The sequence below is a fragment of the Salvelinus namaycush genome, chromosome 21 (assembly GCF_016432855.1).
Source record: "Salvelinus namaycush isolate Seneca chromosome 21, SaNama_1.0, whole genome shotgun sequence".
Lineage (NCBI taxonomy): Eukaryota > Metazoa > Chordata > Actinopteri > Salmoniformes > Salmonidae > Salvelinus > Salvelinus namaycush.
The window spans coordinates 36,295,172-36,320,629 of NC_052327.1; the positions used below are offsets into that span (position 1 = coordinate 36,295,172).

General features: G+C 44.8%; 2 protein-coding genes across 6 annotated transcripts in view; both read left to right on the forward strand.

The window, feature by feature from the left end:
* LOC120066338 (receptor-type tyrosine-protein phosphatase beta-like) overlaps positions 1–9,232 on the forward strand; it is a 41,456-nt gene extending 32,224 nt beyond the window's left edge. For 2 of the 4 annotated variants that reach the window (XM_039017648.1, XM_039017650.1), the window contains 16 exons: positions 74–349; positions 529–678; positions 835–1,123; positions 1,869–1,975; positions 2,116–2,221; positions 2,807–2,887; positions 3,042–3,059; positions 3,172–3,253; positions 3,530–3,620; positions 4,012–4,088; positions 4,477–4,611; positions 4,755–4,877; positions 7,053–7,216; positions 7,504–7,639; positions 7,760–7,880; positions 8,286–9,232. In XM_039017648.1, the coding sequence (XP_038873576.1) occupies positions 74–349; positions 529–678; positions 835–1,123; positions 1,869–1,975; positions 2,116–2,221; positions 2,807–2,887; positions 3,042–3,059; positions 3,172–3,253; positions 3,530–3,620; positions 4,012–4,088; positions 4,477–4,611; positions 4,755–4,877; positions 7,053–7,216; positions 7,504–7,639; positions 7,760–7,880; positions 8,286–8,308 (1,979 nt within the window). In that variant the 3' untranslated portion in view covers positions 8,309–9,232. Of the gene's footprint in view, positions 1–73; positions 350–528; positions 679–834; positions 1,124–1,868; positions 1,976–2,115; positions 2,222–2,806; positions 2,888–3,041; positions 3,060–3,171; positions 3,254–3,529; positions 3,621–4,011; positions 4,089–4,476; positions 4,612–4,754; positions 4,917–7,052; positions 7,217–7,503; positions 7,640–7,759; positions 7,881–8,285 lie in introns of those variants that run through there. The other 2 variants (XM_039017649.1, XR_005478757.1) reach the window with 2 other exon arrangements.
* Positions 9,233–9,347: 115 nt separating this feature from the next.
* LOC120066339 (fibroblast growth factor receptor substrate 2-like) lies at positions 9,348–22,276 on the forward strand. Of its 2 annotated transcripts, none has more exons than XM_039017651.1 (7): positions 9,348–9,478; positions 10,298–10,397; positions 10,555–10,646; positions 10,890–11,076; positions 12,180–12,299; positions 12,800–12,963; positions 20,613–22,276. In XM_039017651.1, exons 3-7 carry the CDS (start codon positions 10,581–10,583, stop codon positions 21,741–21,743), a joined length of 1,668 nt encoding a protein of 555 aa, XP_038873579.1. In that variant the 5' UTR covers positions 9,348–9,478; positions 10,298–10,397; positions 10,555–10,580; the 3' UTR covers positions 21,744–22,276. The 2 variants fall into 2 exon arrangements, with proteins under 2 accessions (XP_038873579.1, XP_038873580.1); XM_039017652.1 differs by lacking the exon at positions 9,348–9,478 and adding an exon at positions 9,515–9,762.
* Positions 22,277–25,458: the final 3,182 nt, after the last annotated feature.

Below are 25,458 nucleotides of genomic sequence, written 5' to 3' on the forward strand. Positions count from 1 at the left end.
AATATAGTGTGACCGTGGCATTTTGATCTCTGTTCTTACCTCTGGCGTCCTCTACCGTTTATCCCGTCCATAGAGCCAGAGCGTGTCCAGTACCTGCACTGCCGCCCCCAGAACTCCACCTCCATCTCCTGCTCCTGGGCCCCTCCGGAGGCCGACTTTGACTCATACACTATTGAGTGCCTCCAGGACTCCCACGCCCTGGTGTACTCCCAGCGGACAGGCCGCGACAGCACCCTCTACCACATCACCCAGCTGGAGCCACACAAGCGCTACACCGTCTCCGTCAAGGCCATCTCCGACAGCATGACCAGCGAGGCCGCCGAGGACAGCGTGGTCACCATGATCGACCGTGAGTACCGATGGACTTGTGATTGCCATGTGGTCGGGGTGACCGTGTGATGATGAGCACCGGAAGAGACATGAGATGGTCAACTTCATTGCCATTAGCTGTTACAGTGTGTATGTATGTCCCTGTGGTCATTATACAGTCATCATGACTGATTGTAATCATGATACTTATCCTTTTAGGTCCACCCCTTCCTTCCCTGACCACTCGGGTTAACGACAGGGCTGCTCTTGTCACCAAAAACACCATCTTGTTCAAGTTTAACTGCAGCTGGTTCAGTGATGTCAACGGAGCCGTCAAGTTCTTCACAGTGGTGGTGAGCGAGTCTGAAGGTAAGGGGACTGAAGTTAGAACAAACATTGTACAAGTGTCAGTATGTCCGTGGATGGATGGGTGGATGATGTTTATTCTCCCTCAAGAGGACTTCCCACAGCAATAGGTCTGAGTCTGTTACTAAACCTCCTCATATGTGTGTTTTCTCCCTCCAGACGATGAAAACCTTCAACCAGAGCAGCACCACCCTCTACCCTCTTATCTGGACTACAAATCCAACAGTTCCATTAAGGCCTACCAGACCAGCTACTTCCCTAGCCACTGCACAGAGGGGCCAGGAGACAGCGGGACTCAGAGCTTTGAGATCAGCCTGGGTACAGGCATGGACACTCTCGGGGGTGGCTGTGACCACCTACAGGCCCAGGACAGGGAGCAGAACCCAGACACACACAGAGACCACAACCCATTCTGTGATGGCCCACTCAAACCCAAAACTGCATACAGGTAGAGTACAGGGTTCCGCCCAAATCAATCAAGTATTCTCCCGCAGTCTGGGCAGATCTGTAGTTTCTTTGTTGCTGATTTCTGCCAGCAGTATTTCTCCCTGTTGTGTATGATGATGTCATACCGCTGCTAGACCGCTAGATGTTAGACCGCTTCTCCCGAGTGCCGCAGCGGTCTAAGGCACTGCATCTCAGTGCTAGAGGCGTCACTACAGACCCTGGTTTGATTCCAGGCTGTATCACAACCGGCTATGATTGGGAGTCCCATAGGGCAGGGAACAATTGGCCCAGCGTCGTCCGGGTTTGGCCGGGGTAGACCGTCATTGTAAATAAGAATTTGTTAAATAAAGGTTACATTTAAAAAAAATATTGCCCATAGTTAAATTTTCCTTTATCTGTAGTTGATCGAATTGGGGCCTTCGAGTTTAATTCAGTAACACTTTATTTGGATAGTTCCAAGTAGTTGGTATGCAGATTTTCAGTAGATGTTCAATAACTCAACAACATTTCAACTAACTATCCAATAACTAACCCTAACCATAGCCCTAACCCTCATTCTAAACCTAATCCTAACCGTAATCTTAGCAAGCAGTTGATTATCAACAGATAGTTTGTTGATAGTAAGACCATCTGTAGATCATCTATATGGGACTATCTAAATAAAATGGGACCTGTAATTCAACTCTGGTATTGTCATGCAGTGGGACGATAATGAGATGTCATGGTTGTCTCTCTCTTCTCTCTAGGCTTAGTGTGCGTGCGTTCACCCAGCTTTTTGACGAGGAGCAGAGCAGATACAACCCACCCCTCTACACAGACACTTACCTGTCCCTTCCCCTGGTAACAGAAGCAGGTGGGACACTTTTCACAGACCACTCTGATTGGTTTATGGTGTGTGATGCTGATGTTTGATTGGTAGTTAGTGAGAAATGCTGGTGAGTGATGGGTCCTCTGTGAGAAACACCATTGATTGGTTGCTTCTTCCTCTCACAGAGCCCCTGAGCGGTGTGATCGAGGGCATCAGTGCCAGTATGTTCCTCATTGCCATGATGGTGGGAGTCACTGCACTGCTCATCTGCAGACAGAAGGCTCGCAAAGTGTCAGTTCCTGGCCCTCCCTTCCTCATATACTTTGACCTATACGCTGCATACTAGCATGTCCCTGGCTTGGCCTGTATTTGTATTTTGTATTTATTATGGATCCCCATTAGTTCCTGCCAAGGCAGCAGCTACTCTTCCTGGGGTCCAGCAACATTAAGGCAGTTATATACAATTGAACTTATTACATTTCATTACACTTTTCACATTACATTAAGTGTGTTCCCTCAGGCCGCTACTCTACTACCACATATCTACAATACAAAATCCATGTGTACGTGTGTGTAGAGTGCGTGTCTTATCATGTGTGTCTGTGCGTGTGTGTGTGTGCGTGTGTGTGTGTGTGTGTGTGTGTGTGTGCGTGTGCGTGTGTGTGTGTGTGTGTGTATGTGTGTGTGTGTGTGTGTGTGTGTCCACAGTCCCCGCTGTTCCGTAAAGGTGTATTTTTATCTGTTTATTCAATCTGATTCTACTGCTTGCTTCAGTTACCTGATGTGGAATATAGTTCCATCTAGTCATGTACACTACATTCTAGCTTGCACTCTACATACTACACCTGTATGCTGACATCCAAACTGTGATTACAGGAGTGTGCAGGAGGGGCCAGTGGTCCGAATGAGCATGAGGAGAGAGAGGCCCACCTCAGGAGTGCACATGGGCGTCAGGGGGTAAGAGGAGAGGCCATATGTGATCAGTTCTAATGGGGTTTTATATCTTATATATATAGAATAAAATAGGTGTTTTCTGGCAGGATAAAAACTCACAAAGAAATGACCATTAATGAGTTTCAGCCATTTACATGTATCTCCCTTTTTTCCCCAGTAATCGTCGTATTTCAAGGTATGTTTAAATGCTTTTGTTATTAGTTTCCCCCAATTACTGTAAGTCCTTTTTGGTTTGTCTTTTGCTCTACTCTGTTTTGCTCAAAACGTTTTATCTGTTGATCCTGCAGCCCCATCAAGATCATGCACTTTGAGTCCCACTACATTAAACTCCAGGCTGACTCCAATTACCTACTGTCTGAGGAGTATGAGGTAAGACTGGATCACATTCACTGTCAGTTGGGCAATCTCGATCACACATATTAGCATTAGAGTACATTTAGATGAAATCGGGAATATTCCTATTACCTTTACCTTAATAAAGAAAAACAATATAGAAATGTGTATATTTATATTTATTTTCTGATAACTCTCCTTTAATTTAAAGTTGTGAAATGGTAGATTGATTGTGAAATGTTATGGAATGCATACAGTATTTACGTACAGTAGGTATCTATGGTAACCCTAACGTGCCACTTCCTGTGTAAGGACCTGAAAGACGTAGGAAGGAACCAGCCCCTGGACACAGCCCTGCTGCCAGAGAACAGAGGGAAAAACCGATACAACAACATCCTGCCCTGTGAGTCAAACAAACCATGGTATTTCATAGGGTTCAAATACATAGACAAAAGACAAGGGGATTGAGAGATTTATTTCTTGTCTGCAAGGAGTTTTGTCTGCAAGGCTCATGTACAGTAGTAATGCTCTTTACCATATTTTTAAATGTATTATGTACATGGTCATGTATGTGTCATAACAGTGGAGGCTGTTGGAGGGAGGACGGCTCATAATAATGGCTAGAATGGAGTTTATGGCTGGAATGGAGTGAACGGCATGGTATTAAACACGTGTTTGATACCATTCCATTTACTCCATTCCAGCCATTATTATGAGCCATCCTCCCCGCAGCATCCACTGTGTCATACTAAAATGCCAACTCAATGTCTTTGTGCACGGCCTGTGTTGTGTAGACGATTCGACCCGTGTGAAGCTGTCCTATGTAGATGATGATCCGTGCTCTGACTACATCAACGCCAGCTACATTCCTGTAAGTTATCCAAACACACGGACAAATCCGAACCAACTGCCACTCTGGTCAAATCCCCTCTGTTGCGTGGTGTCGGGGGTGGGGCGCTGGAGGTGGTTGGTTGGGGTCGAGGTGGGGTGTAGCATTGGAGGTGGTGGGGTATAATGTGAACAAAGACAGTACTGCATGAACTCAGTTAGTCATGGCAGGATTGATTGTTTAATTCTCAGCCTTATTCCTCAGTTAGTATACCTGGGATGAACTACTTACTTTGCTCCCTGTCGAGCATAAGGCTACATACAACAAGCCTACAGTCCTAAGCAGCTTTTTCATCTTCTCCCCAAACTTACCTAGTGTAATAAAGGTCAGATGAAAAACAAAATGTAAATTAAATCTCTTCTTCTTTCAGGGGAATAACTTTCGTAGGGAGTACATCGCCACTCAGGGCCCACTTCCTGGAACCAAAGATGACTTTTGGAAGATGGTGTGGGAGCAGAACGTCCATAACGTTGTCATGGTGACCCAGTGTGTGGAGAAAGGCAGGGTGTGTAGAAGGAGCAGCCATTTTGCTTCGTCCGGACCAGTGTTGTCCATTTGGGAGTGGCTGTTATCATGTTCTATTAAACAACATGTTATTACAACATTGTTACTAGTGTATTTACAATGTTATTATCCATGTGTTTCCAGGTAAAGTGTGATCACTACTGGCCCTTCGACCAGGACCCTCTGTATTACGGAGACCTCATAGTTCAGATGTTGTCTGAATCTGTGCTGCCAGAATGGACTATACGGGAATTCAAGATCTGTAGCGTGAGTGTGGATGACACTCACTGATTTAAAAAATACCAGGTTGTTATGTAGAAAGTTATATATTGTGTGTTGGCCTTATATACAGTTTCATACATAGTAGTGATTGGATTTTAACATATTGAAATATGACCATGTCTTCACCTAATGCTGTCTTGATATATCATATGTGACAGACTACAGTATAGTAAATCAAATCAAAAATCAAATCAAATTTTATTAGTCACATGTGCAGAATACAGTGAAATGCTTACTTACGAGCCCCTAACCACCAGTGCAGTTTCCCAAAAAATATGGATAAGAATAAGAGATCAAAGTAACAAGTAATTAAAGAGCAGCAGTAAAAAATAACAATATATACAGGGGTGTGCCGGTACAGAGTCAATGTGCAGGGGCACCGGTTAGTTGAGGTAATTTGTACATGTAGGTAGAGTTATTAAAGTGACTATGCATAGATGACAACAGAGAGTGGCAGTGGTGTGGAGAGGAGAGGGGGGGCAATGCAAGTCGTCTGGATAGCCATTTGACTAGATGTTCAGGAGTCTTATGGCTTGGGAATAGAAGCTGTTTAGAAGCCTCTTGGACCTAGACTTGGCGCTCCGGTACCGCTTGCCGTGCGGTAGCAGAGAGAACAGTCTATGACTAGGGTGGCTGGAGTCTTTGACAATTTTTAAGGCCTTCCTCTGACACCGCCTTGTATAGAGGTCCTGGATGGCAGGAGGCTTGGCCCCAGTGATGTACTGGGCCATTCGCACTACCCTCTATAGTGCCTTGCGGTTGCCATACCAGGCAGTGATGACACCAGTCAGGATGCTCTCGATGGTTCAGCTGCAGAACCTTTTGAGGATCTGAGGACCCATGCCAAATCTTTTCAGTCTCCTGAGGGGGAATAGGTTTTGTTGTGTCCGCTTCACGACTGTCTTGGTGTGCATGGACCATGTTAGTTTGTTGGTGATGTGGACACAAAGGAACTTGAAGCTCTCAACCTGCTCCACTGCAGCCCTGTCGATGAGAATGGGGGCGTGCTCGGTCCTCTTTTTCCTGTAGTCCACAATCATCACCTTTGTCTTGATCACGTTGAGGGAGAGGTTGTTGTCCTGGCACTACACGGCCAGGTCTCTGACCTCCCTATAGGCGGTCTCGTTGTTGTCACTGTTGTGTCATCGGCAATTTTTAAAAAATGTTTTTTTTTACCCCCTTTTTTGTGGTATCCAATTGTTAGTAGTTACTGTCTTGTCTCATCGCTACAACTCCCGTACGGGCTCGGGAGAGACGAAGGTCGAGAGCCATGCGTCCTCCGAAACACAACCCAACCAAGCCGCACTGCTTCTTAACACAGCGCGCATCCAACCCGGAAGCCAGCCGCACCAATGTGTCGGAGGAAACACCGTACACCTAGCGACCTGGTCAGCGCGCACTGCGCCCGGCCCGCCACAGGAGTAGCTAGTGCGCGATGAGACAAGGATATCCCTACCGGCCAAACCCTCCCTAACCCGGACGACGCTAGGCCAATTGTGCGTCGCCCCATGGACCTCCCGGTCGCGGCCGGCTGCGACAGAGCCTGGGCTCGAACCCAGAGTCTCTGGTGGCACAGCTAGCACTGCGATGCAGTGCCTTAGACCACTGCGCCACCCGGGAGGCCCCGTCATTGTCAAATTTAATGATGGTGTTGGAGTCATGCCTGGCCGTGCAGTCATGAGTGAACAGGGAATACAGGAGGGGGCTGAGCACGCACCCCTGAGGGGCCCCTGTGTTGAGGATCAGCGTGGCGGATGTGTTGTTACCTACCCTTACCACCTGGGGGCGGCCCGTCAGGAAGTCCAGGATCCAGTTGCAGAGGGAGGTGTTTAGTCCCGGGGTCCTTTGAGGGCACTATGGTGTTGAATAAGTAGCTAGCTGTGTGTACACTCTTAGAAAAAAGGGTTCTAAAAGGGATCTTCGGCTGTCCACATAGGAGAGCCCTATTTGGTTCCAGGTAGAACTATTTGGGGTTCCATGTAGAACCCTCTGTGGAAAGGGTTCTAAATGGAAATCAAAAGGGTTCTACCTGGAACCAAAAATGGTTCTTCAAAGGGTTATCCTATGGGGACAGCTGAAGAACCCTTTTAGGTTTTTTCTAAGAGTGTAGTCAGCCCCTAGTAAGTCTTTCTTTCCAGCTGTGTCCTGTCTTCCATGCAGGAGGACCAGTTGAACTACTCCAGGGTGGTGCGTCAGTTCCACTACACGGTGTGGCCTGACCACGGCGTCCCAGAGACCACCCAGTCACTCATCCAGTTTGTCAGGACTGTCAGGGACTACATCAACAGGACCTCTGGGTCTGGGGCTACCGTGGCTCACTGCAGGTGGGTCCCCAACTCCCTAGGTCCCCCATTCAACACAAAACAACACTCTAGGACACACTGAGATATAGTGTATTGTCCTCCCTGAAGAAACAGTTATAGCTACAGCATGCAGTAATGACCAGGGTTGAGGTCAGTTCCATTTCAGTTCAAAAGAAATTGACTGAAATTATGTAGTCAAATTCTATTTACCCTCTCTGTTTGGGTAGTGTGACTAAATTTTATCTGGCCTCTGACCTTCTCTCTCTTTCTTTCTCTCTCTCACCCTCTCCCTCTCCTCCCTATGACAGTGCTGGCGTGGGCCGCACAGGCACCTTCATATCCCTGGACAGAGTGCTGCAGCAGCTGGACACCAAGGACATAGTGGACATCTACGGAGCTGTCTTCGACCTGCGCCTCCACCGCTCACACATGGTTCAGACTGAGGTGAGACTGTCTGTGGGGGTCCACTGGCTGTGTGTGTGTGTGAACCCCAGAACCCATGTTATGTAATAACATATCCTGTAATAACAGTTATATTTCTGGATGTGTTAATTTTCTTTCAAGTGCCAGTATGCTTACCTGCACCAGTGTGTGAGGGACGTCCTCCGAGCCAGGAAGCTTCGCAGTGAGCAGGAGAACCCCCTCTACCCAATCTATGAGAATGTGAACCCTGACCCCCAACGAGGTAAGCCCTCACATTCCTTAGAACTCTCTGTATTGTAGTTCATCATTGGAAGACATCACAGATGATCTATTCTTTCAAATATTAGCCTGGTGCATGGTCCAGTCTGTTTGTGCTTAGCCAACTCCTGTCTGTGTTAGTAATATAATATACGCCATTTAGCAAATGCTTTTATCCAAAGCGACTTATGTATGTGTGGTCCCGGGAATCAAACCCACTATCCTAGTGTAGCAAATGTGTATGACATGGCAACGATAGTAGAGATGGCTACAACACATAGTGTATAAGACCAGGTTACTTAAGCAACCCTTTCAAACACACAATGCAGCTACGGTAGCACATATCTAGGAGGTTTTGTAGTTGGATGTCATCACAAATTATATTTTTTGTTTGTTTTTTTGCCTACAGATATGGTATATGCCAGGCATTAAAGATTGTAAGGACTACTGAAGGAGAGAGAAAAAGAAAACAGTTTGTACTTTCACAAGTATAGCACTGCAGGGATACGTGGCAATTTTATTTTTCTACTATTTTTGTTGATTGTTCTTTCCAGATATTATGAAATATAGTAAAATGTATAGCTATTTAATTATATCATATAATATGAAGTTTAACTGAATTGTATATACATGTCTTATATCTGTGTGTTTGTGTATATGCTATACATTTGCATTATTGGCATTTGTACACAGTTTTTTCTTTTTTTTTGTTAAGCTATCATTTCCACATTATTATGTGGCACAGACCAAAAAACATTATACACCAAAAACTGTAAAAAATCTGATAATACATAAATCAAATTCCTATAACAGTATTCACATATTCAATAAGTGTATAGGCTACTGTAACATTCACAAGTCACTTTTCTAAAATGTTAGACAAAAATGATTTCTGTTTGAAGTTACACTTATTTTCATAAGCACTGAGGACATGCATAAATATATGATATATGTATGTAGATTAACACATTATACATGTATTTGTAGATATTGTATAATGTGTGATATATCGCTTGAATATAAAAAAGGATTATCATATGCGTTATGAAAGCACACCGTGTATGTTGTGCAATCCACATTTGTGTGTAGGCTATGTAAAATAAGAATGATGTATTTTATCATCATGTCATAGAACTACAAATCACACATCTGAAAATCCACAACCCTACATTGTCAACATGACTGTAATCATATGAGTGAGTGATTGGATTCTGTGAATCGTTACACAAATGATAGTAGTTACTGTATGTAGTTTTCCCATGTTGCAATCAATGTAAGCCTGTAATCATATCAAGATGAGGGAATTAATATATTCTTCAAGTGTTTCAATAAAATACTTACATAACTGGAAAAATATAATTGATATCATTTTTTATTCATATTATTAATTTATCTATGATTCATTGTCAATATTGATGTATGCTGGAGTCATGATTTGGTGGGAGGCCACAAGAGTCACAAACCTCATCCCCGCGCATGCGCAGTTCACCACATCGAAAACGATTGCCTCAAACTCTCGGAAGTTTAGCCAAGTTGCTGTGATGTAGCTGGCCAGCTAGCTAGCTACATACATAACGTTAGCTAAAAGACGGTGCGACTAAGGTAAAATAGCTTATTTTATTGTTCCACTCTATATCGAGACATAAAAGATTATACATGGGATTACATCAATTTGCGTTCGAAAACAAGAATGGTAGCCACCTTTGGAAGAAGTTGTGATTGTTTTTTTTTGGCGCTTTAGCAACCCAGAGGAAGGATGGTGGAGTTGAGCTAACACAACAGGCTAACGCTAGCTTAATATGCGACAGCAGAGCTAGCTAGCTTGGTTGCGATCGTTTGTGTCTGAAACGTTTGGAAGAACTACCCCATCCATTTGCCAGGGACTCGTGGGTATCCGTTAATGTATTAGCAAAGAGATGCATTTGATTTAGATTTGTTTTTGACCAATTACTAATTAGCTAGCTAACGTTAGTTATCTTGGCTAGTAAAGTTAGGACTTAACCACAGACTTCACGAGTGCGGAGAGCTAGCTAACTAGTTAGCCAGAAAGCTACACATGAAGGTGCTACGCTAGTTTGTCCACACCACGTCTTACCAATAGATGAAGATACTAACGCTAAATGAACTATTTTATTAGTCTTACCGTTTCATATCAATAATGTAACTGAGTCAAAACCTTGTAATCTGATCTCATTTAAAAAAAGCTTTGGCCCATGCTACTACAATGGAGTTGGCCACCGTAGCTAGCTATTTAGCTTTCCTAGCTAGCGAACGTTAAATGTTTTAACTTGGAAGACACAAAGGCTAACTAGCTAGCTAACTCCAATTGTATCACAAACTAGCTTGCTAGATCATCAGTTGTCAAATGTATTCGTCCAGCTAGCTACCTAACTTGGCTGACAGTAAACTAAATGTGTGCAGGGCAGGCCCACATTTTATGTTGGCATAGCAGATAAAGCATCATGACTGCTCCTCCTCAGCCTCGGAGGAAAGAACCAGGGATACTGGTGGCTGGATCTAGGTAAGAAAGAAACCCTCTGTTAATAAAGAGTTTGTAAAGGTCACTTTGTCTCTTTCACATCAATCAAATGTAGCTAACTACAATTCCATGATGTGCATTCACACACTGACACTGTATTGGCTCTTATGGTTTCACATACCGGTACCTTATCCCCCAGACATCAGATGATGCTCTGAAGAAGCCATGGGAAGCTGCTTGAGCTGTCCAGAGAAGGAGTCAATCCCAGATAATCATCAAACCAAATTTAAGGTTGGTCTCTTGATCTGTTACAACAATCCTACTTCAATGGTGGGCCATTGCCAAGCTGAGTCAACCCAAATTCTAGGTATGACAGGTTTCGTAAAAAACAATCTGTAGACTTCCCACCTGAATTAAATTAATGGGAAATATTGGTTTCACAATGAATACCATCTTCAGTGCATTGCAGTGTAGACATGTTTGTATTGACTGACACAGAGTGACTGTTGTCTAAAGTTATTGTTCTGTTGCCAGGTGATAAACGTGGATGACGATGGGAACGAGCTGGGCTCGGGCGTGATGGAGCTGACGGAGGCAGAGCTGGTCCTCCACACCCATCGCCGTGACGATGTTAGGTGGCCTTACATGTGCCTGCGTCGCTATGGCTACGACTCCAACCTCTTCTCCTTCGAGAGCGGCCACCGCTGCAAGACGGGACCAGGTCAACTAATTGAGATTTCCATTCCACACAATTATTGTTTTAACTTATTTTATTAGTTGATTTTGTCATTTTCAAGTACCATTCTCAGCTTATTTCACTCCAAAGCTAACTAACGTATGTGGTGCCTCAGCTGCCTGGGCAGGAGTATACATACAACGGTGTAATAATGTTGAAAATGTTATACACAGTGTTGTGGATCTAACATGAACCATGGTAAACATCAGTATACATTGAATCACATCTGCAACTAGGTCATTAGGCCCCAACAACATCAGCTTGTTGTTGATATATTGACTTGGACCGGTCATTGATTATGCTGCAATGCCAATAACAAAAATGTCTGTGTGGTTATTTTTGGACTCCATCCATGCTTTCAAAAGGATGAGGTCTGGTGGCGGGAGAGATGGGGGTTGGGACAGGGGGGGTGGTTACTATGGGTTGGCTATGGGTTGGCTTACTATGGTAAGTCAGGCTCATTGTGTTCCCACCTCATGTTGTGATGATGAATGACATAATACTGTGATTACCAGAAATATTAGTCAGAAATATAATTATTATGGCATCATTGACTTAAGTATGGATTGGATGTCCATTTGAGTGATTCTGTTTCTGTGGTTACAGTATTGATGCCTGTGTCTGACTCTGTGTGGTGTTGTGCTGTGTTTGACTGGGATTTTTTTTTTTTTGCACAAGTAGAGCATAGCTGTGTGTTTTGTGTTTTCTCTTTGTGCATTATGCAGTGTTAGTTAGTTTGTCTCTATTCTTATGGTAGTTCCTAATGTGTTCCTTCTTGATATTTTGCTATCTTTTCCTTGTCCTTTATCTCTACCGTTCTGTTGCCTTCCCCTACCCAGTCCATTTAGATCAGTGATCACAAGGTAGAAAGGGCATAGGTTCGAAGACCCGATAAATGTACAAACCTTTTGTAAACATGAAGGTCTAAGCAGTGCTGATAATGGTTGTGCGTCTCAATTGTCTGTATTGCGGTCGTGCGCACATATGTGATTCCTGAGTTGTTTTTTGACTGCAATTTGACTGTTTTGACTGCAGTTTGACTGTGTTTTATTTGTTTCTTGTCTTTGCGTTTGTTTGTGTGTCTTTAGGGATCTTTGCCTTCAAGTGTGCGCGGGCAGAGGAGATCTTCAATATGCTGCAGGAGGTAATGCACAGCCACAGCATCAGTGTGGTGGAGGAGGCCGTGCTGGAGGCCAACCACCAGACTGGTAAGACCTTATTCATCCTACAACTAGAACTGGCCCAATTATGAATACTTCTTCCCATACTTGCAATGACCCGAAAGGCCCATTGCCATATATATACAACACGGAAATATATATGATTTCCGTGTTGCCGGACATTTGAGAAACGTACTGGACCTGTATTGGGTGCGTAACCTGATTAGAGTATTTCCCCCCAGTTCTCAGAATGACAGAAATCACATTTAGAATATGGTAATTCATATTAACAGAACATGCAAGTCGAGGATGCAACAATGTGCGGTCCTTACCGAATTCTGATGTGCTCTTTGAACATGTTAGAATAACTGTCCACGTTTACTTTTCCTCAGCCAATCACTAGCATATGTCAATCTACTATAGTTGAAAAGTTTAGGCTACCTATTCTATAGTTTAGCTTATCAAGAAAGAAATGGCCTATTCCAAATAGACTGGGACATTGTCCCCACTGACCCCCCCCAGTTCTTCCCTTCTCTATGTCAATCTAGCTCTGGGCTACTCTGTCCCCACCATGCCCAATGGTGTCACTCGGATCCCTTCGGTGGGCGACACCCCCTCACACCCCTCCACGCGCCACCCGTCTGTGGCCAGCACCCGCCTGCCCTCGGTGGGAGAGGAGTCCTCACACCCCCTGCTAGTGGCTGATGATGCGGTGAGAGAGCAACTCAAAACCAAACTAGAGTTTTTTTTCTGGATAAAAGGGGGCTTGGGTGGAGGTCGGGGGCTTGGCAGACGTGGCTGAATTTTAAGGAACATTTTAGACGCCCCCATCTTGGCTGTGTAGATACATTATTGCATTTGTAAGCTCATTTCCTGCAATTCTATGCATTTTGCCATGGCTAATGCTGTGTTCTTTTGATCAAACATAACTAAATCTGTACTGCTAAATTAATTGTTTTGGGAATTTTCACATCTTTTTTTATTTTTTACCTTTTATTTAACTAGGCAAATCAGTTAAGAACAAATTCTTATTCACAATTCTACATTTCAAGATGGCGTAGCAGTCAGTCGTGTGTTGTTATTGTCTTTGTTTTATCCCGTGTAAATAGCCTCTTTTTTTTCTTGTATACATTTTAATCTCACTTTCTATCTATGAACAAAATATACTTTCCTGCAACCCGCCTCACCCAATGTGGTACGGATCTGCTATTTTTATTCCTTATAACTGAAACCTCCGTCAGCTAACTAGCTACTATTCTTTGTTAGCCACGGCTAGCGGTCTTCACCTTTTAGCTCGTACACCACCAGCTTTAGCTCGGACAATACATGCCAGTCTGCACAGTGCGATATCAACCCAGAGCATATCGGACTGCTTCTCCCTACCACATCACCAGATTCCTGCTGCTCTGGATCATTACACCGGATCATCGCAGCTAGCTAGCTGCTACCGAGTGGCTACTGTTAGCTAACGCCTCTGTCCCGAAGCAAGCACCAGTTAGCCCTGAGCTAGCCACGAGCTAGGCCCATATACCAGCTAATTCTAGGGCAACAATCCCTCTTTTGCCAATTGTCCTGGACCCTTTGTTGTCGACGCGGAGTCCCGCCGATCCATCACGACTCGTCTGCTGACGTGGTCTCAACGGGCTTTTCCTTTGCGATGTCGCCAAAGACCCATCTTCATGGTACCCCATTTTGTTTATCTGTCGACCCCAGCCTCGAACTCAGGTCCTGTATGTCCCTAACTGACCCGCTCTGCCCATTCATCGCCATTTACCCATTGTTGTCTTAGTTCTCCTGATCAACACCTGTGACTGCTTTAAGCCTCTCTCTAATGTCAATATGCCCCTCTCTAATGTCAATATGCCTTGTCTACTGCTGTCTCGGCTAGTCCTTATTTGTTTTATTTCACTGTAGAGCCCTCAGTCCCGCTCACCTTGCCTTAGATAGCTCTTTTGTCCCACCACCCACACATGCGGAGACCTCACCAGGCCTAACTGGTCCCACCAGAGATTAAACCTCTCTCATCGTCACTCAATGCCTAGGTTTATCTCCACCGTACTCACATCCTACCATACCCTTGTCTGTACATTATGCCCTGAATCTATTTTACCGCGCCCAAAAATCTGCTCCTTTTATTCTCTGTTCCCAACGCATTAGACGACCAGTTCTTATAGCCTTTAGCCGTATCCTTATCCTACTCCTCCTCTGTTCCTCTGGTGATGTAGAGGTTAACCCAGGCCCTGTAGACCCCAGTACCACACCTATTCCCCAGGCGCTATCATTTGTTGACTTCTGTAACCGTAAAAGCCTTGGTTTCATGCATGTTAACATCAGAAGCCTCCTCCCTAAGTTTGTTTTACTCACTGCTTTAGCACACTCCGCCAACCCGATGTCCTAGTCGTGTCTGAATCCTTAGAAAGGCCACCAAATATCCTGAAATTTCCATCCCTAACTATAACATTTTCTGCCAAGATAGAACTGCCAAAGGGGGCGGGGTGGCAATCTACTGCAGAGATAGCCTGCAGAGTTCTGTCATGCTATCCAGGTCTGTGCCCAAACAGTTCGAGCTTCTACTTCTAAAAATCCTCCTTTCCAGAAGTAAGTCTCTCACCGTTGCCGCTTGTTATAGACCCCCCTCAGCCCCCAGTTGTGCCCTGGACTCCATATGCGAATTGATTGCCCCCCATTTATCTTCAGAGTTCGTACTGTTAGGTGACCTAAACTGGGATACGCTTAACACCCCGGCCGTCCTACAATCTAAGATAGATGCCCTCAATCTCACACAAATTATCAATGAACCTACCAGGTACAACACCAAATCTGTAAACACGGGCACCCTCATAGATATCATCCTGACCAACCTGCCCTCTAAATACACCTCTGCTGTCTTCAACCAGGATCTCAGCCTCATTGCCTGCGTCCGTAATGGGTCTGCGGTCAAACGACCACCCCTCATCACTGTCAAACGCTCCCTAAAACACTTCAGCGAGCAGGCCTTTCTAATCGACCTGGGTATCCTGGAAGGATATTGACCTCATCCCGTCAGTGGAGGATGCCTGGTTATTCTTTAAAAGTGCTTTCATCACCATCTTCAATAAGCATGCCCCATTCAAAAAATGTAGAACTAAGAACAGATATAGCCCTTGGTTCACTCCAGACCTGACTGCCCTTGACCAGCACAAAAACATCCTGTGGCGTACTGCATTAGCATCGAATAACCCCCGTGATATGCAACTTTTCAGGGACGTTAGGAACCAATATACACAATCAGTTAGGAAAGCTAAGGCTAGCTTTTTTAAACAGAAATTTGCATCCTGCAGCACAAACTCCAACATGTTCTGGGACACTGTAAAGTCCATGGAGAATAAGAGCACCTCCTCCCAGCTGCCCACTGCACTGAGGCTAGGAAGCAATGTCACCACCGATAAATCCACGATAATCGGCTGGCCATGCTTTCCACCTGGCTACCCCTACCCCGGCCAACAGCTCTGCACCCCCCGCAGCAACTTGCACAAGCCCCCAATCGCTTCTCCTTCACCCAAATCCAGATAGCAGATGTTCTGAAAGAGCTGCAAAATGTTGACCCATACAAATCATCTGGGCTAGACAATCTGGACCCTCTCTTTCTAAAATGATCCGCCACAATTGTTGCAACCGCAATTACTAGCCTGTTCAACCTCACTTTCGTATCGTCTGAGATCCCTAGAGATTGGAAAGCTGCCGCGGTCATCCCCCTCTTCAAAGGGGGAGACACTCTAGACCCAAACTGTTATAGACCTACAGTTGAAGTCGGAAGTTTACATACACTTAGGTTGGAGTCATTAAAACTAGTTTTTCAACCACTCCACAAATTTTTTGTGAACAAAATATAGTTTTGGCAAATCTACTTTGTGCATGACACAAGTAATTATCCCAACAATTGTTTACAGAGAGATTATTTCACTTATAATTCACTGTATCACAATTCCAGTGGGTCAGAAGTTTACATACATTAAGTTGACTGTGCCTTTAAACAGCTTGGAAAATTCCAGAAAATTATGTCATGGCTTTAGAAGCTTCTGATAGGCGAATTGACATCATTTAAGTTAACCTTCAAACTCAGTGCCTCTTTGCTTGACATCATGGGAAAATCAAAAGAAATCAGCCAAGACCTCAGAAAAAAAATTGTAGACCTCCACAAGTCTGGTTCATCCTTGGGAGCAATTTCCAAACGCCTGAAGGTACCACGTCCATCTGTACAAACAATAGTACGCAAGTATAAACACCATGGGACCACGCAGCAGTCATACCGCTCAGGAAGGAGACGCGTTCTGTCTCCTAGAGATGAACGTACTTTAGTGTGAAAAGTGCAAATCAATCCCAGAACATCAGCAAAGGCCCTTGTGAAGATGCTGGAGGAAACGGGTACAAAAGTATCTATATCCACAGTATACAAGTCCTATATCGACATAATCTGAAAGGCCGCTCAGCAAGGAAGAAACCACTGCTCCAAAACCGATATAAAAAAGCCAAACTACGGTTTGCAACTGCACATTTGGACAAGGATCGTACTTTTGAGAAATGTCCTCTGGTCTGATGAAACAAAAATAGAATTGTTTGGCCATAATGACCATCGTTATGTTTGGAGGAAAAAGGGGGACGCTTGCAAGCCGAAGAACACCATCTCAACTGTGAAGCACGGGGGTGGCAGCATCATGTTGTGAGGGTGCTTTGCTGCAGGAGGGACTGGTGTACTTCACAAAATAGATGGCATCATGAGGGAGGAAAGTTATGTGGATATATTGAAGCAACATCTCAAGACATCAGTCAGGAAGTTAAAGCTTGGTCGCAAATGGGTCTTCCAAATGGACAATGACCCCAAGCATACTTCCAAAGTTGTGGCAAAATGGCTTAAGGACAACAAAGTCAAGGTATTGGAGTGGCCATCACAAAGCCCTGACCTCAATCCCATAGAACATTTGTGGGCAGAACTGAAAAAGTGTGTGCGAGCAAGGAGGCCTACAAACCTGACTCAGTTACACCAGCTCTGTCAGGAAGAATGGGCCAAAATTGGGAAGCTTGTGGAAGGCTACCTGAAACATTTGACCCAAGTTAAGCAATTTTAAAGGCAATGCTACACTCAATTAGTTTTTGGTATGTAAACTTCTGACCCACTGGGAATGTGGTGAAAGAAATAAAAGCTGAAATAAATCATTCTCTGTACTATTATTCTTTTCACATTCTTAAAATAAGTGGTGATCCTAACTGACCTAAGACAGGGAATTTTTACTCCGATTAAATGTCAGGAATTGTGAAAAACTGAGTTTAAATGTATTTGGCTAAGGTGTATGTAAACTTCCGACTTTAACTGTATATCCATCCTGCTCTGCCTTTCTAAAGTCTTCGAAAGCCAAGTTAACATAACAGCTCACCGACCATTTCGAATCCCACTGTACCTTCTCCGCTATGCAATCGGGTTTCCGAGCTGGTCATGGGTGCACCTAAGCTACGCTCAAGGTCCTAAATGATATCATTACCGCCATCGATAAAAGACAATACTGTGCAGCCGTATTCATCGACCTGGCCAAGGCTTTCGACTCTGTCAATCACTGCATTCTTATCGGCAGACTCAACAGCCTTGGTTTCTCAAATGACTGCTTCGCCTTGTTCACCAACTACTTCTCAGAGTTCAGTGTGTCGAATCGGAGGGCCTGTTTTCCCGGACCTCTGGCAGTCTCTATGGGAGTGCCGCAGGGTTAAATTCTCGGGCCGACTCTTTTCTCTGTATATATCAATGATGTCGCTCTTGCTGCTGCTGCTACCCTCGTAAAACTGACTATCCTACCGATCCTTGACTTCAGCGATGTCATTTACAAAAAAGCCTCCAACACTCTACTCAGCAAATTGGATGTAGTTTATCACAGTGCCATCTGTTTTGTCACCAAAGCCCTATATACTACCCACCACTGCGACTTGTATACTCTCGTTGGCTGGCCCTCACTTCATATTCGTCGCCAAACCCACAGACTCCAGGTCATCTAAGTCTTTGCTAGGTAAAGCTCCGCCTTATCTCAGCTCACTGGTCACCATAGCAACACCCACCCGTAGCACGTGCTCCAGCAGGTTTACTTCACTGGTCATCCCCAACTCCTACTTTGGCCGCCTTTCCTTCCGGTTCTCTGCTGCCAATGACTGGAACGAATTGCAAAAATCGCTGAAGCTGGAGACTTATCTCCCTCACTAACTTTAATAGTCAGCTGTCAGAGCAGTTTACCGATCACTGCACCTGTACACAGCCCATCTGTAAAAAGCCCACCCAACTACCTCATCCCCATATTGTTATGTATTTTTGCTCTTTTGTACCCCAGTATCTCTACTTGCATATCTATCATTCCAGTGTCAATGCTAAATTATAATTATTTCGCCACTATGGCCTATTTATTGCCTTATCTCCCTAATCTTACTACATTTGCACACACTGTATATAGATTTTTCTATTGTGTTATTGACTGTCTGTTTATCCCATGTGTAACTCTGTTGTTTTTGTCGCACTGCTTTGCTTTATCTTGGCCAGGTTGCAGTTGTAAATGAGAACTTGTTCAACTGGCCTACCTGGTTAAATAAAGGTTAAATACTTTTTTTTTTTAAACGAATGAACCCTAACGACGTTGGGCCAATCTCAGCCGGGTGTGATACAGTCTGGAATCGATCCAGGGTCTGTAGTGCCTTACACCGCTGCTCCACTCGGGAGCCCCTTTTTATTCTCAAAGATATTATAAAAAATATATAGGTTAATTATCTTTCTGCATACTTTATAACTGGATTTAGTCGTTGATTTATTATTTTTGTTACACTGTTTGGACTTAAGCGACTTGAAATAACGCTTAGGCAGCCCGCACAAAAAATTAAATGGCAGAAAACTCCCTTCAAACACATTAACATCTGAGGGAATAGAATAAGGCCAGCACACTGAAATACTCCAGCCCCTATAGCTTTATATACTGAGTGTACAAAACATTAGGAACATCTTCCTAATATTGAGTTGCACCCCCTTTTGCCCTCACAACAGTCTCAATTCGTTGGGGCATGGACTCTACATGGTGTCAAGTGTTCCACAGGGATGCTGGCCCATGTTGACTCCAATGCTTCCCAAAGTTGTGTCAAGTTGGTTGGATGTCCTTTGGGTGGTGGACCATTCTTGATACACATGGGAAACTGTTGAGCGTGAAAAGCCCAGCTGTGTTGAAGTTCTTGACACACTCAAACCGGTGCGCTTGGCACCTACTACCATACCCCGTGCAAAGGCACTTAAATATTTTGTCTGGCCCATTCCCCTCTGAATGGCATACACACAATCCATGTCTCAATTGTCTCAAGTCTTACAAATCCTTCTTTAACCTGTCTCCTCCCCTTCGTCTACACTGATTGAAGTGGATTTAACAAGTGACATCAATAAGGGATCATAGTTTTCACCTGGATTCCCCTGGTCAGTCTGTCATGGAAAGAACTGATGTTCCTAATGTTTTGTACACAGTGTAGATGAAACAAGACCTCTCAATATAAATGTTTGAGTTGTTTGGCAGAGCACATTTTGAGGTCTCCTAGACCAGGGGTTCTCAAACCTTTTGTGTCTGGGGGCACCTTTTTGTGAAAGAAAATTCAACAGGGACCCTCTCAAAATCAGAACACAACTTGTTAGATAAAAATGGCATATAAGGAGTTTTACTATTACTCCGGCAGTGCATGGCTGGACGAACCAAAGCACGGGCCTTGGGAAGGAACATTTTAAAGGCCTGCACCAGAGCATAAAAAAATGAATCTGTTTTCAAGCTAAGCTATTTCCTACATTTTGTCATGGGGCAGAGACATTTTTTGTTGTTGCAGATTTAAAGCTGCTGTCTTAAAGCCACTACTTTTTGTTCTCGTGTGCTGTGTCAAGGAATTAACTCATGTACTGTTTGAGAAGTTGTGACTCGTGGGAGCGTGGTGGTGCTTCAATGAATGGCCAATCATATTGTTAAAATACAAATAGCATGACTTTTTCGTGTGTAGTCTAGTCTTCAATGGTGGACTGCGACAGAGCAGGTAAATGTGGAACTGGAATGTTAAAATGCGCGGAGAAGTTACTGGTTATTGTTTTTACTGGCCCCAGCCATAATGTTGGACTCTGATTACATTGTGTTGTATTACACCCTCTAAACTTATTCCATGGATCCCTTGGCCAAAATAATATTCATTTAAATTGAGAACCCTGTCCTAGACTAAAGAGAACATCCACTGTGCCACTTGTGACATTGATGGGTAATAATGAGTTAATGTAAAAGCTGCCGAGTTGGTGTGATGACGATGTTATATTAACCCCGTCTCCTGATCCGTCTACAGATCCACACCTATGTGAACACCACAGGTCTGCTGGATGACCAGCCTAGCCCTCTGACTGTTCCAGCCCCTCTGGACAGCCCCGACTCAGGCCAGTCCCAGTGTCCCCCTACACCTCCCCCTCCACGGGTAGCCAGACCAGAGCCTCTGCCCCCCATGCCCCAGCTCCAGGAAGAGCCCCAGGTACTGCTGGAGCCCCTGGGGGTGCGCTTTGTGCTGGGACCCACCCCTGTACAGAAGAAGATGGCCAAGGGGAAGCAGTCTACTGGGGGTGGAGATGGAGAGGAGGCAGGGGAGGACCCAGAGTCCCCGGATCTTGGAGAGGAGGAGACTAACAGCCAGACGGACACACACTGTGCCACAGAGGCCCCAGCCCTACTGGAGGGCCAGCCTCAGCCGCCCCACACACACTCCAACGGCACCTCTGTCAGGGTTACTGCCCCAGTAACAGCCCCCCGCCTCCACCGCACGCCCCCCGACACCCTGCAGAATGTCAACAACTCAGCCCAGCGACGCACGGCCCTCTTGGACTATGAGAACCTCCCGGCCCTGCCGCCCGTCTGGGAGACCCGCAAGCCCAGCAACGAGCAGGTGGAGAACAATGGAGGCGGCCAGGGGGGGCTGAAGACGCCATCCCTCAACGGCTACAACCTCCACCACCACTCCTACTCCCACCCCCTGTCAGCCTACCCCCCTCATTCGGCCATGGAACCCTCCCACAACTACGTCAACACAGAGAATGTGACGGCTCCTCTCAGCGCTCGCTGTGCCCCCGACATGGTACGCCGCCACACCATCTTCAACTTTGACTTCCGCCGGCCGTTGGGGCTGCTGTGTCAGGAGCCTCCCAAGACGCTCAACTACATCGAGGTGGAGATGGAATCTACCACCACCTCTTCATCCGCAGCTGCCAAGGGTGCCTCCTCGGACACCAGCAACCCCCACACGCCCCGCACCCCCACCTCGCCGCTGCCGCCTACCACCCCCACACGCCGTACCGAGCTCTATGCCTTCATAGACATCGAGCGCACCGCCGCCATGTCAAGCCTGCAGAAGGCTCGGCCGCGCGACGACGGAACATCGAGGAAAACGCGGCACAATAGTACGGAGCTGCCCACCAAAAGCACTGTCTGACTGAACAGATCCTTCTGGCACCTTTTTCTACTATGAACCCCTTTAGAAAAAACATGTGAAGGCAGTCTACACAGGGGACTTTCTTAATAAACACAAAGACAGAGAAACACAGGCCATGGAGACATTGGAAATGTATTCAAAGAGACTCCAGAAATCGGTCTTAAATGAGATTTAAACAGACTTTCTGTTGTGTGTGGTTGGTTACCAAAGTAGGTACTTACTTGCGATATACCAATTTATTCCTATGGTAATATAATACCTCTTCTCCTTCACTCATTCTACAGTGCATTTGGGTTGTTTATTATGTTAATAAGACTGGACTGCATTCCTCCTCACCCAACCCCCCCCCCGGTACAAATCAGTATTACTGAACAAAGCATTCCATTTAGCATTTTTGAATGATATGATTCACTACATGCATTGCTGCTGTAATTTCAGTATCTGAGGATTACATGGTACACTACATGTTTCTGACAATGTACACTAGATTCTGGCACAATAAATGTCTGTTCTGTTTTTATGTTTTCAACCAATCAATGCCCCCCCCTAACTCTAGTCCTAGATGACCTAGCACTAAACTAGATATGAATATATGGCATGTCATAGGGCATGTTCCTCTGTCTAGGCATTGCTGACGCATGCCAGATCTTATAACGCCTGGATAGGTATTTTACATAATGGTAAACCACATAGGTTCTAACAATCTGGTGCACGACGGCACGGTAGATGACGTGGCACGCCACCATTGGTTGATGCATGCAGCGTCTGAGCTGGGAACGCAACCAAGGTTTTGATGCAGTTTTGAGACTTGGTATTGGGTATGACTCAATGTGTAAATGACAGGATGTAGTTCGATATCCCTCTTGTTAATTCTATTGGAACAAATCAGATTATGCCATCTGATATCCGCGCAGTTCTAATTTGGCTGTCAGCCCTTCAATTTATGATATTCTTCTAGTGACAAGGTTCTTTTTGTGGGTATTCATAGTGGAGCTGTCCCATCACAAAAAAATTATGAGCCAGTCAACTCACTAGCCAACTAATTGGTCAAGATGTCACCAATAGTGAAAGAGCTAGGCACAACAGGGTGCCTTTTTAATTTTTTTTTTTTTTTTTTAACAAAAGGTAGACTCGGCAATATGACGTTGTGTAGTGCTCTATTCGATCTGTATCGATGAAGTTCGACGTTAGTGTGATTGAAACTTCAAAGCAATGTTTCTGCATTTTAAGGTTAATGCTGCATATGTCTGCTCAATTGGAAATGACCTTTACATTGCTATCTGTAACACTTCAGCAAGCCTTTAAGAGGTACTGCCCCTAAACACCAACTAATCCATTTGAAAACGACCCATGTGGCATCTAAACGAGTCAGAAACATGTACTATAGTGTCAAAATTGTAACTGGGATTATTTTTGACAGTCAGTCTCCTCTAAAACGGAGTTTGGGACACACCGCCGGACCTCTCATTATTAGCAATTGCGCGCGGGTGTAGGTGAACAAACAGCTGACCCGCGCACCACTAGTTTGAGTGCCCTGCGAAGGAAGCTATCATGCGGAATATGTGGTTGTTCGTTGTAGATGAAGGGGAGGCGACAGGTTAATTAAAGAAGGATTGTCAAGCCTTGAGACATGAAATATTTGAGTTCGTTGGTCCCCAGTGGTGGTTGAGTACTGTATACATGTAGCTAGACGTTTCAAAAGAATGCAAATCATTAGGACACCCTTTGTGTGATTGTGATGTTGCCAGATTGACTTTAGATGCATTATAACTTTACCCAGTTTACTAAAATTGAGGGGACCACCATATGTTAGCTAGCTAACATTAGCATTGCTAGCTATTTTTTTTATTTACTTTGCTAGTAACAGTAACGTGAATGGCAACTTCTCTAAAGTAAATTTGACATAATATGGCAAAGTTGTTTCAAACTAATTATTTAGCAGTGTCATCGTATTTCCATGCCACTATTACATTATCCTCCGAGGTGCAATCCATGTCTAGGGCACAAATAAATATTGGATGCAGCTGGTGGTACTAGCTAACGTATGACTACAACAGTGTACTAACTAGCAGCAACAAACTCAATACATGTCACAGTTGGTTGCATAGTGTAACGGCGTCACCGGCCTGAATCCAATCCAATCTGGAGCCAATCAGTCTAGTTTCCAAAGGAGATTACGTTATTTCTCGAGCTATGTTTATAATTGAGTGTTGGTGGATTACATTAAGGGACATTTCCATTCCCTATATAACACAAGACACTGCTATAACATTCACCCTCCCCACTGCCGCACCTCACGTAGTCAATTCTCTAATCAGACACTGGGGGTACCATACTCTGGAATTCTTATCTTAACATTGCCAAAACCTCATCATCCCTCAATAACTTCAAGCGAAGACTGGGTCAGCCTGTTGAACGTCCATATAGCCCAACTCTCACACACATTTAAACAAAACATATGTTTATTAGGTCATTTTAACTAACCTTTTATTTTTGTATCTAGTTTTTTTGTGATGATGTTAACTTAACTAACCTTTTATTTTTGTACTTATTGTATCTAGTTTTTTTGTGGTGAGATGTTTATATCAGCTCTTGGGCTTCTATCACCTGCACACGGTTTATTTTTATTGATGCAAATCAATTCAACCTTAAACCTAAATGACAATTGTTGACCAAGTTTTTATTTAAGACAAAGTGCCAGACTGATCCCCTGGTTATGAACAGATGCCGGGACCTACCAGAAGGAGAAAAGATAGTATCATAAAATGTCCAGCAATGGTTTAGTGACCGCCAAAAACAATTTCCTTCACTTGCTATTTTCAAAGGTTGTCAGTTACGACCTCAGAATACCTCACAAGTACCCTTGTGACACCTCCGTTGTATCCCTCGACTCCAATGAAAAGGCCACGCCATCATAAGGCCTCTGACACAGACGGCTTCGTCAACAACAGGTAAATGTGAAAAGTTGCATAAAAAAATACCCGGCTTGATAAGGGTAGGTTAACCTGTGCCACCAGGGTCTCTGGTGGCACAGCTAGCGCTGCGATGCAGTGCCCTAGACCACTGCGCCACCCGGGAGGCCTAAAATTGTTAGTTGAACTCACACTCAACAGCCAGTTTATTAGGTACACCACCCGTTCACAAAAATGGATGGCTCCTAAAGCCAGTCACGTGACTTGCTATATTAAGCAGGCACAGAGGGCATCAACGCATTCAGTTACTGTTCGATTTAACGTTAGAATGGGCAAAACAAGTGACCTAGGTGACTGAGCGTAGTATGACCATTGGTGCCAGGCATGCCAGATCCAGTATCTCAGTACCTGCCAACCTCCTGGGCTTTTCACACACGACAGGGTCTAGGGTTTACCGAGAATGGTGCAACAAACAAAAAAGCATCCAGTCAGCAGCAGTCCTGCCTGTGGGTGAAAAACAGGTTGTTGATGAGACATGTCGAAGGAGAATGGCAAGAATCGTGCAAGCTAACAGGAGGGCCACAAACAGACATAACGTCGCATCTCGGAACGCACGACTCGTCGATTCTAGTCACAGGTGGGCTATTGCAGCAGACGCCCACTCCTATCAACTGGGCACTAAAAATAATCCTGGTTCCCGTTGCATCATGCTGACGGCAGTCAAGATTTGGCGTAAACAGTATTAATCCATGGACCCATCCTGCTGGCAGTGGTGTACTAGTGTGGGGAATGTTTTCCTGGCA